The following is a 12,773-nucleotide window of genomic DNA, read 5'->3' on the forward strand; positions in this document are numbered from 1 at the left end:
TATTTGACGCTCTCCTCATATTTTTCGAATTTAGGTGTTTAATTAATAGTAGAATAGAACGACAGTATGTAAAAGTTGTATCTCACACGGCCTGAACCAGACTAGGCCTCAAATAAAGATTTCTTTGCCCAAAATGGCTGTATGTCAAATGGCTGTATTTCAAATGCCTGAATCAAACCCCTATACAGGGAGTGCAGAATTATTAGGCAAGTTGTATTTTTGAGGATTAATTTTATTATTGAACAACCATGTTCTCAATGAACCCAAAAAACTCATTAATATCAAAGCTGAATATTTTTGGAAGTAGTTTTTAGTTTGTTTTTAGTTTTAGCTATTTTAGGGGGATATCTGTGTGTGCAGGTGACTATTACTGTGCATAATTATTAGGCAACTTAACAAAAAACAAATATATACCCATTTCAATTATTTATTTTTACCAGTGAAACCAATATAACATCTCAACATTCACAAATATACATTTCTGACATTCAAAAACAAAACAAAAACAAATCAGTGACCAATATAGCCACCTTTCTTTGCAAGGACACTCAAAAGCCTGCCATCCATGGATTCTGTCAGTGTTTTGATCTGTTCACCATCAACATTGCGTGCAGCAGCAACCACAGCCTCCCAGACACTGTTCAGAGAGGTGTACTGTTTTCCCTCCTTGTAAATCTCACATTTGATGATGGACCACAGGTTCTCAATGGGGTTCAGATCAGGTGAACAAGGAGGCCATGTCATTAGATTTTCTTCTTTTATACCCTTTCTTGCCAGCCACGCTGTGGAGTACTTGGACGTGTGTGATGGAGCATTGTCCTGCATGAAAATCATGTTTTTCTTGAAGGATGCAGACTTCTTCCTGTACCACTGCTTGAAGAAGGTGTCTTCCAGAAACTGGCAGTAGGACTGGGAGTTGAGCTTGACTCCATCCTCAACCCGGAAAGGCCCCACAAGCTCATCTTTGATGATACCAGCCCAAACCAGTACTCCACCTCCACCTTGCTGGCGTCTGAGTCGGACTGGAGCTTTCTGCCCTTTACCAATCCAGCCACGGGCCCATCCATCTGGCCCATCAAGACTCACTCTCATTTCATCAGTCCATAAAACCTTAGAAAAATCAGTCTTGAGATATTTCTTGGCCCAGTCTTGACGTTTCAGCTTGTGTGTCTTGTTCAGTGGTGGTCGTCTTTCAGCCTTTCTTACCTTGGCCATGTCTCTGAGTATTGCACACCTTGTGCTTTTGGGCACTCCAGTGATGTTGCAGCTCTGAAATATGGCCAAACTGGTGGCAAGTGGCATCTTGGCAGCTGCACGCTTGACTTTTCTCAGTTCATGGGCAGTTATTTTGCGCCTTGGTTTTTCCACACGCTTCTTGCGACCCTGTTGACTATTTTGAATGAAACGCTTGATTGTTCGATGATCACGCTTCAGAAGCTTTGCAATTTTAAGAGTGCTGCATCCCTCTGCAAGATATCTCACTATTTTTGACTTTTCTGAGCCTGTCAAGTCCTTCTTTTGACCCATTTTGCCAAAGGAAAGGAAGTTGCCTAATAATTATGCACACCTAATATAGGGTGTTGATGTCATTAGACCACACCCCTTCTCATTACAGAGATGCACATCACCTAATATGCTTAATTGGTAGTAGGCTTTCGAGCCTATACAGCTTGGAGTAAGACAACATGCATAAAGAGGATGATGTGGTCAAAATACTCATTTGCCTAATAATTCTGCACGCAGTGTATGTAGAGGGTGTATCTAACACTGTCTGAACCAGTGTAGGCCTGAATTAAATATTTCTTTGCCCAAAATAGCTGTATTTTAAATGGCTGTATTTCAAATGCCTGAATCAAAGCCCTGTATGTAGAGGGTGTATCTCACACGGCCTAAACCAGTGTAGGCCTGAATTTAATATTGGTGCACCAAATGGCGGTATTTCAAATGCCTGAATCAAACCCCTGTATGTAGAGGGTGCATCTCACACGGCCTGAATCAGTGTAGGCCTGAATTAAAGTTTTCTTTGCCCAAAGTGGCTGTATTTCAAATGGCTGTATTTCAAATGCCTGAATCAAACCCCTGTATGTAGAGGGTGTATCTCACACGGTCTGAACCAGTGTAGGCCTGAATTCAATATTGGTGCACCAAATGATGGTATTTCAAATGCCTGAATCAAACCCCTGTATGTAGAGGGTGTATCTCACACTGTTTGAACCAGTGTAGGCCTGAATTCAATATTGGTGCACCAAATGGCGGTATTTTAAATGCCGTGAATCAAACCCCTGTATGTAGAGGGTGTATCTCACACTGTCTGAACCAGTGTAGGCCTGAATTAAATATTTCTTTGCCCAAAATGGCTGTATTTAAAATGGCGGTATTTCAAATGCCTGAATCAAAGCCCTGTATGTAGAGGGTGTATCTCACACGGCCTAAACCAGTGTAGGCCTGAATTTAATATTGGTGCACCAAATGGCGGTATTTCAAATGCCTGAATCAAACCCCTGTATGTAGAGGGTGCATCTCACACGGCCTGAATCAGTGTAGGCTTAAATTAAAGTTTTCTTTGCCCAAAGTGGCTGTATTTCAAATGGCTGTATTTCAAATGCCTGAATCAAACCCCTGTATGTACAGGGTGTATCTCACACGGTCTGAACCAGTGTAGGCCTGAATTCAATATTGGTGCACCAAATGATGGTATTTCAAATGCCTGAATCAAACCCCTGTATGTAGAGGGTGTATCTCACACTGTTTGAACCAGTGTAGGCCTGAATTCAATATTGGTGCACCAAATGGCGGTATTTTAAATGCCGTGAATCAAACCCCTGTATGTAGAGGGTGTATCTCACACTGTCTGAACCAGTGTAGGCCTGAATTAAATATTTCTTTGCCCAAAATGGCTGTATTTAAAATGGCGGTATTTCAAATGCCTGAATCAAACCCCTGTATGTAGAAGGTGTATCTCACACGGTCTGAACCAGTGTAGGCCTGAATTCAATATTGGTGCACCAAATGGCGGTATTTCAAATGCCTAAATCAAACCCCTGTATGTAGAGGGTGTATCTCACAGGGCCTGAACCAGTGTAGGCCTAAATTAAATATTTCTTTGCCCTAAATGGCTGTATTTCAAATGCCTGAATCAAACCCCTGTATGTAGAGGGTGTATCTCACAGGGCCTGAACCAGTGTAGGCCTAAATTAAATATTAATTTGCCCAAAATGGCTGTATTTCAAATGGCTGTAATTCAAATTCCCAAATCAAACCCCTGTACGTAGAGGGTGTATCTCACACTGTCTGAACCAGTGTAGGCCTGAATTAAAGATTTCTTTGCCCAAAATGGCTTTATTTCAAATGGTGGTATTTCAAATGCCTGAATCAAACCCCTGTATGTAGAGGGTGTATATCACACTGTCTGAACCAGTGTAGGCCTGAATTAAAGATTTCTTTGCCCAAAATGTCAGTATTTCATATGCCTGAATCAAATCCCTGTATGTAAAGGTGTATCTCATACTGTCTGAACCAGTGTAGGCCTGAATTAAAGATTTCTTTGCCCAAAATGGCTGTATTTCAAATGCCTGAATCAAATCCCTGTATGTAGAGGGTGTATCTCACACGGTCTGAACCAGTGTAGGCCTGAATTCAATATTGCTGCACCAAATGGCGGTATTTCAAATGCCTGAATCAAACCCCTGTATGTAGAGGGTGTATCCCACACGGTCTGAACCAGTGTAGGCCTGAATTAAATATTTCTTTGCCAAAATGGCTGTATTTTAAATGCCTGAATCAAACCCCTGTATGTAGAGGATGTATCTTACACGGCCTGATCCAGTGTAGGCCTGAATTCAATATTGGTGCACCAAATGGCGGTATTTCAAATCTCTGAATCTAACCCAAATGTATTAAGGGTGTATCTCACAATGACATCTGCATCAAAGGCTGCCAAGTAATTTTTTTTTGCCCAAATGAGTGTTTGTTTAACAACTGAATTTTACAGTTCGGGTTCGCTCAACCCTAGTAGTGACATGTCATGGTGTATGTACTCCCTCAGGCCATTTCTCCGTGGAGATTGGTGCAGTGGAATTATTGTATGAAAGAATGAAGCTATAATTAATCGTAACAAAGTCCTTTTTACTAAGTGCAATGTAGAACTTTAAATACATACGGTAGCAGCAAGCTTTAGTGCAATTCTTCTCTGGCTAAGGGTAAGGATATGAAGGCAGGTTGGTTGGTGGTAATTCAGCACTTAGGTGATACTGGCCTAGTGGTTATTTGGTGATGGGTGGCTTAGCTGTATCTGCGCACTTCACAGCAGCCTCTGGAGATGCAGAAGTAGCAGGTCACTCTACTGTCTGGAATTTTAAGGCTTGAGGACAATTTAGAATAGTTCTCTCTGGAGACTAGGTAACAGGAGCACAGCAAGTTGCTTCCTCTCCTTTCACGGCTGAGGATGGGGAAAACACTCAGCCGGGCGGTATCAGGAGATGGAAGGTCGCTACTTGACCAGTACCACAGAATTAGGGAGCAGGTCACCTCCTAGAGCTTCCCTAATCTGACCCTGACTCCTAGCTGCATGAGCCACCCTTGAAGGTAGGAGGGCTCATGCTCAGGAACCTTGGATTCCTTCTGACCCTCCATCGATCCCTGTACTAGGAGCTGGGTAGACAGCCCGTTCCTCCTGGACACGGAGTAACAGGAGTCTAAAAGTGGCCAAGCTATAAAGAAAGGGGAACAGAAACAGACATATGGCAATGACAGGTAAGTGAGACTAGTACCACACTTACCTGCCACAGACACACAAGCTGGAACCCACGTGCAAGTGCTGCTGTCCACAAACAACACAAAGGACACCGCACACACAGACATCACACGGGAACCCAGGAAACCATATGCTGCAATAAATCAAGCCCAAACAAACATCTTCTAAACACCATAGATAAACTTATGACCACAAGGGTGGCCCCCACTGGCAGATGGAATACACAGGAGGCTGCTCCAGCTAACCATGGCTGAAGTACCCCTCAGACAAGTGATATTCACTGAGGCTTTATAGGCCCAAGTAGCCACACCCACACAGACACACCCAGTGTTCACACACACAGAAGGGATTTAACCCTTCCAACACCAGGCAAGGGAAGACGGACACTTAAAGAGGAATACACACATAAACAAACACACTTCACCTGTTGCCGCGGGCAACGGCATGCGTGGCAATCATGTCCTGGGGATCAGCCATAGGGCTGAGACACTGCCACCACATGCACACAACACCACACGTTGCCGCGGGCAACCAAGTGAAGGAAAGTGTCACAAAACATACCACTGGCCGTGACATCTCCATTCTGTAGCTACCCAGGATCCCCCCCTCCTGGCAGGAAGCAGGACCAGCCCACTCCTACCAAGGAGGGGGAAGAACAGGGAATTAGATTTTATACCCAGCATACCTATTAAACAAATATGATCCTGACTACATGGACCTTGCGTTGGCTGTTGCTCCATGTGAATTGTGCTTACTACGGATCCGGACCTTTTCACTGCAATGGGGCTGCAAAAGCTGCGGACAGCACACCGCGTGCTGTCCACATTCGTATGTCCGTTTTCTGGCACCCGCAAAAAGATAGAACATATACTATTCTTGTCCGTTTTTGCAGACAAGGATAGGACTGTTCTATAGAGGCCAGGATGTTTCGTTCCACAAAATGCCCAAGGCTGGTATCTGAGTTTTGCAGACCGCAAAACAGGTCGTGGGCATGATTCCTAACATGGTGGTCAGAATGAGCACCATATTTATGAAGCACCTATTCCACTTTTTGTTACATAGAAGGCCGCTGAGGGGCAGGTTTGACTTTTTTTATTACAATTTTTTTATAAAAATTTCTTACGCATAATTAAATGTAAATTCATCAGAAATATGGAACGTTGCGCTTTATATTCTACTTTGTTTGGAAGTGATTGACGTGTGCTAGGAAACTAGGTGGGACAGGAGGGACCATACTGAGTATTGCTATGAATTCTGTGTACGCCACTGGTCTCACAGATTTCCTGTGTTGGAATCTCTCAATGGATTTCACTGCGGTAGAATCTAGAAATTGGAAAACGACTGAACTCATGAACTCTACTAATATAATCCTTGTCTCAGTGATATACAGGAGATCCTCCTGGGTGGATCCTATTACTGTATCCTTTTTACGATGGATCTGGCACTGTATTGTAGTTCCCAATAGAAATGGAAGTCACAACAAAGATGTGAACAGAGTCTTAGCTACCAATAATGGAATGTGCTTTTTTTCCCTCTTCGGACATTGGAAGAAAGAGAAACCTCCTGTCTTCACATGGCCCCCACAGGATACCATGATGGGGCTTAAAACAGTATAATATGTAGTTCTATAGTTTTCTGATTTTAGTTTGGTCACATGATTACTTCCTACTATTTTCTTAACCCCCCCCCCCCCCCCCCCCAGCTTGTTGCATGATGATGTATACATCCCTAAAGTAGAAAAAGACATAATATAAGGGGATAGGGGGTGATACATATTTTCTTAAGAAAGGACATGCAAGTAATAGCCACTTACTGTTATCATGTAATGAAAGTTGAGACCATACTGTAACTAAATGCAGACAAAGGGGGACACTTGTTAAGACTGGTATTTTAATTCTTGGTATTTGCCCTGATGGTGTCAGATGCACAACAGTTATTAAGAGGTACATGCTTCTTAATAATTGTGCTACAGCTCAATAGCTCTGTGCACCAGAACTTGAATTCAGATATAATTTCCCCCTGTTTCCTGGTAATTCAGGCCATTTAGGCATAGCCCTGTGTGACTCACTCCTTGCCCTGCTGTGCTAACATTTTTGAATAGCGGCAAGTGGGATGAAAATCCTACAAAAAGTCACACATTTTTGAGAAATTGAGTGACTGCACAAAAATGTAAGACTGATTGATACCACAAAACTCTGTTGTAGGGGTTTGATAAATGTGCCCCAAAGTATTTATGGTGTAGAGGATCTCATCCTGTCAGACTAAAGTACCTCGGGCCCACCAAGAAAAATGGTTCTGAGGGTCACCATCTCTCTGCAAAGAATGTTTCTTCTTCTCTGTTACTGTGATGTTATAACTACATACAGGTGATATCAGCAAATAGCTAATAACTGGAATATCACCCAAAATGTGATTAACCTCCGGCTACAAATGAGTCACTTTATTATTTCAGAAGCTGGACTGACCAACTTTTGAAACAAACAGGCAGGAGTCACCACATTGGTTATATTATATCTCATATCTCTTTCATGTGTTTAGGGTGTATCATATACTGTAATCAGTGAATTGAACTGATTTACCTTTACACACTGCCCGCCTGTGACTAAAGGACCCAGGGACGGGACATCTGCTGAAGAGGAAAATTACATCAAAATGCACTGAAAAATCTGCATTTATGTGTAAATTATGCATTTTATATATGTTATTACATATTCATATTGCTGAGAGACAGAGAGGAACAAGGGTAAGCTTGTAGATAGACCCAAATGTTAGAACTGTACTGCAATATTCATTTTTTTATTATTTTGTAAGTGCAGCATTTAAAGTGAATCTTCCATATTTCATCATCCTGTCATTTCTAGGTTCAATTGTTACTAATTAATTTCTTTATATATCTTTATATCAGTCAGAGCTGGGTTTTTCTTTTTTTTAAAGATAACATGCAGACTATCTACAGTCACCACTAGAGGGAGCTTAGGAGCCTACTGCATACTATCTTATTATTGAGTTCAATGTATAACAGTCTGTTGGAAGCTACTAAGCTCCCTCTAGTGGTGACCGCAGGTACACAGAATATTATCTTTTAAATCTATGTCTATAATGGGGACTTGTAGATCTGAATCAGAAAATGAAAGCTCCAGCCCTATTAAGATTAAAATGAGTCAGAACAGTGTTCTGAGCCTCTTAAGAATAAAAATATGACATTCCTAGGTGGACATCCATTAACTTGGCCAGAGTCTAATGCCAAAGACTCTGTAGCTACAGGTCTCTGTGCTCTCTTTTGTTCTCAGCATCACAACTTTAAATTTTTGATTTTTTTTTAATGTATTTTATGTCACATGCTGTATCTATGGAAATATTCTTCAGTTTCAGAAGTCTACAGAGAGACATATAATGAGGTTGGACATGAATTGTATGATCATCAATAGCATAGGTCATTTAAAAGAAAGTTGCAATATATTTGGGAATATATACCAGTATTAATCATGTGCTTTTATATATGACAGAAAGGAAGACTGAACTGTGACCCAACATTTGAGTTAGAAGAGATGATCCTAGAATCTAAACCCCTCCATAAGAAGAAGAAGAGACTGGCTAAGTACAAGTCTAGGGAGGCAGCCAAAGAAAGTTGTCCACTGGTAAGTTGTTTTTTTTTCTAGACAAAGTGTGCACAGTTTCCTTATACGTATATGTGTTATCAGCATACAGTATGTTTTTGGATTTAGTTATTTTTTCACATTACTTTGTTCTTTTACAAATGTCTATGTGCCAACAATTCTAATAAAATCAGTAAGGAAGAGACCACAGGACAATAGGTGTTTAACCAGGTATTGTCCGTGAGAAACTAGAGAGCTCTGTGGTCACCATGCTCCATTATAGATTTTGTGAGTTAATTAGCCAAGTTGTGTCCCAAATAGATGGAGTGCCCTGATCCCTCATCAGCTTTAAAAAGTAATTTGGAAAATAGTGCCAAATGCGCACATTTCAGATTATTGCAAAATCTAGTATTTATTGGGCAATTCCATACAGCATGTTGAAGAAAGTCATGTGAGGTCTCCTTATATACTTACATATTTCAAACTTTTCAGTTTAAACTATAGATATTTTTGAAAGATAGATAGATAGATAGATTTGGGACTTCTACCTGATGTTAAGTGTGGTGCGCTTGATGATGGATGTGTATTGGGGTGGAAGGCAGAAGGTTAGAAGCAGGGGCTGACGGATGTAAGAGGCAAAGACCAGGCACAGTTGAATGATAATAAAGAACAGTCTCTTTATTGTGGATAATGAATAATGCAGTAGAAGCAGATATCAGGCACAATTCTGAAGTATCTGGCAAAGCTTGCTTTTTTCAATAGCTGTGTATAGGCAGTGGCAACAATGGCAGTAGTATTCCCTGAGTCTCTCTGTAGGTGCTAGCAATCCCAATTGACCACAGGCATGCAAAATTCTTACTATAATTACTGCAATGCAGTTCCCACAACAGGGTTCAGATTTTCAAGTGGTCGGCCAATCTAATACAGAAGTGTGGTGGACATCTGGAGGCAATATACCCTCTCCACCAGCAGCAAAGTCCATAACCATTAACAAGCATTGCCTTTGCTATCATGCACAGTCCCTTGTGATCCTAAACAGTCTTCATATATCTGTCCTCTTTCCCTTAGGGGTTCTCCTAGCACAATTGCTTTTGCTTTGTCAGCTTCTAACGCTAGAAGAATTTAGTTTTTCCTGGGGGAAAATTATCTTTCTTTGCTATCAGCTTCTGCCAGGCTCACAAGCTGTAGCTTCACCTATAGCTCCAGCCAGATAGATCTGTAAAAAACAGCCACGTCATACCAGAGGGGGCAAGGACCACCTTTCTCCGCGGCAATCATGCCCATAGACAAACATTTTGGGTTACACAGTGCATAACACAATACATTAACCACTTTTGGCAGTAATTAACCCTTTGCAGTAGTCTTCTGGGGCAATGAATCTGTGTTTGGTAAAAGTATGCGACCCTTTAGGATTAGCAGATAAATCGAAGGTTAACTTAAAGTCAGGAGACTTAAATCAATGGGAAGACAATCGGGTGTGAGTGCTTGACTGGTTTTATTGAAAGCACAGGGATCGATCAAAGTCTGGTCTTCACAACACATTTGTGGAAGTTTACCTTGGCACGAACAAAGAAGAGTTGTTGATGCCCATCAGGCTGTAAAAGGCTACAAAACTAACTCTAAAGAGTTTGGACTTCACCAACCTATGGTCAGGCAGATTATGTACAAATGATGAAAATTCAAGACCTTTATTGCCCTCCCCAGGAGTTGTCAACCAACAAAGGTCATGCCAACGGCAAGTTATGTAATAGAGAGGTCACAAAGGAACCCAAGGTACCCCCTCAGCAACTAAAGGAAGTTTTCTAAAGATCACCTGGATAAGTCAGAAAGCTATTGAAACAATGTTTTGTGGAAGGATAGGACCAAAATTGAATTTTTCGGTTTAAATGACAAGGGTTATGTTTGAAGAAAGGAAAAACTGCATTCCAGCACAAAAACATCATCCTGTCTGTGAAACATGTTGCTGGTAGTATCATAGTTTGGGCTTGTGTTGCTGGATCAAGGCCAATATGGCTTGCCTTTATTAATGGAGCTATGAATTCTGAATTATACTAGCAAATCCTAAAGGAAAAAGTCAGGACATCTGTCCATGAGCTGAATCTCAGGAGAACATGGGTCATGCAGCATGACAATGACCCTAAGCACACAAGAAGCTCTACCAAAGCACACAAGAAGCTCTACCAATGGCCAAGTCAAAGTTCTGACCTTAATGTAATAAAGAAAGTACCTGAAGCAAGCAGTTCATGGGAAGAAACCCATCAACATAGCAGGGTTGGAGCTGTTTTGTACAGTGGAATGGGCTAAAATTCCTCCTAGCCGATGTGCAGGACTAATCAACAATCACCAGAAATGTTTAGTTACAGTTATTGCAGCACAAGGGGGTCACACCAGATACTGAAAGCAAAGGTTCACATACTTTTTCCAAGCAAAGGCATGTGATATTGGATCATTTTACTCAATAAATAAGTGACCAAGTCTAATATTTTTGACTCATTTTCTAAGTTTAGGTCAATTTTGTGCTGAAAATTCTGAAGAGCTCACAAACGTTCTAATGCCACTGTAGATAGGTGGGTAGATAGATAGATAGATAGATAGATAGATAGATAGATAGATAGATAGATAGATAGGAGATAGATAGATAGTTATCTTACTATTAGGAAGCCTATCAGTTGAATTGCAATCTGAATACCAGTGTGAAAGAATGGGCCCTATAGGCCAGAAAAAAACATCACGGGGCAGTTCTGAAAGGAGCCTGTAATCAAAGGGGCACAAATTGTAGCAACTGGATAGCATGTTCCATAACTCTAGACTTTTCTTTGAAATCTATAAAGGTTCAGAGAAGGGTCACACTGCACTTTTCTCCAGTGTGAGATGGTAAGGAGTGAGATAAACATATTATTTGTAGCTCTTCTGTCAGAAGATGGTGGTTGTAGTGTAGTCAGTAACAGGAACAACATTTGGGCTCCTCTATTTTATGTACTTGCTTATTTTGCAGCTTCTCGTGAATACAGAAGAAGTCAAGTAAAACAAGCTGTAATGATCTACTTTGCCTTGGTGGTATACCCACTAGCTGGTACAATGGCTATAGATCCAGCAGAAACCTGGTGCTTCATCTTATTGATGAAATGTTCTGCACTTGTACAGGCGCTTTGTGTGGAGGGTGCATTCTGGTTTCTAATGTGAAATGGAGCATGTTCCCTCTGCAGGTGGAATCTATAGTGTAACATACAATATTGCTACATGATTACCGCTGGGGCCTATTAGTCATTTCATAATTTGGATAAGTTGAATGCTCAAGCGATGAAGACATGTCAAATGTATTTAAGACTTGGGGCGATGGTGCGTTCACTCGTCAACCAAGTGCCAGGGGCTGTATACAATCTGTCCTTATGAATGAACGTGATCCGCAACTCTGGGTCGCGGCTGTAAGTTTTATTTGAAGCTATTTTCTGCATCATTTCCACAGTAATGCCAGTAGCCAAGAATTTTCAGTTCTAATGCGAGGGGAGTTGAGGCAGGCTCAATGCACGTGACTTTAATTTCATTGTTTTTTTAATATCTGGCTTAGCAGGTAATTTTTTCTATATTTTATGTCTCAATTGATTATTCTTGTTGATTTTGGTGATTTATTTATTTTTAATATTTTTAATTATATTTTCAGATTTTTATAACTTTTTAATGTATGAAACTCTTATCATTAATAGATAAATTACGGTTCTGTTCACATCTGTGTTGGAGACTCCATCATAGGTTCCACCATATTTGACAGAAAAAATTGTGCAGAATACAACAATATTTTCCTTGAAAAACAATGGACTCCTTGGAGGAATCTGATGGGCTACATTAGAAGTTAGCCGTAGTGTCCGTTGTGTGATGGATCCCTCCTGGCTTGAATTCCATTACACTGCTGCTATGACGAAATAGAAATGTTGAATTCACAATGCAGATGTGAACAACACCTAAAAGGGATTGTTGGAGTAAGGCAACCAGCCATATTTTCCACATATCTAAGGCTACTTTCACACTAGTGTTTTTACTGGATCCGGCAGGGTTCAGCAAAAACGCTTCCGTTACAGAAAATACAACGTCTGCATCCGTTCAGAACGGTTCCCGTTGTATTATCTTTAACATAGCCATGACGGATCCGTCATGAACTCCATTGAAAGTCAATGGGGGACGGATCCGTTTTCTATTGTGTCAGAGATCCGTCTTGCTCCGCATCTCAGGACGGAAAGCAAACTACAACATGTTGCGGTTTGCTCTCCAGTATGGGAACGCAACTAAACAGAACGGAATGCATTTTGGAGCACTCCGTTCTGTTCAGTTCAGTTTTGTCCCCATTGACAGTGAATGGGGACAAAACCGAAGCATTTTTTTCCAGTATTGAGCCCCTATGACGGAACTCAATACCGAAAAACGTAAAC

The 12,773-nt window shown here is 41.1% G+C and overlaps 1 protein-coding gene across 1 annotated transcript in view; it reads left to right on the plus strand.

Annotated features, from left to right (window-relative positions):
* STK32B (serine/threonine kinase 32B) overlaps nucleotides 1–12,773 on the plus strand; it is a 305,645-nt gene that overhangs the window by 253,106 nt on the left and 39,766 nt on the right. Inside the window, exon 10 of the mRNA XM_040420568.1 lies at nucleotides 8,260–8,391. Coding sequence (XP_040276502.1) covers nucleotides 8,260–8,391 — 132 coding nt within the window. The remainder of the gene's footprint in view (nucleotides 1–8,259; nucleotides 8,392–12,773) is intronic.

This window comes from Bufo bufo, chromosome 2 (assembly GCF_905171765.1).
Source record: "Bufo bufo chromosome 2, aBufBuf1.1, whole genome shotgun sequence".
Taxonomy (NCBI): domain Eukaryota; kingdom Metazoa; phylum Chordata; class Amphibia; order Anura; family Bufonidae; genus Bufo; species Bufo bufo.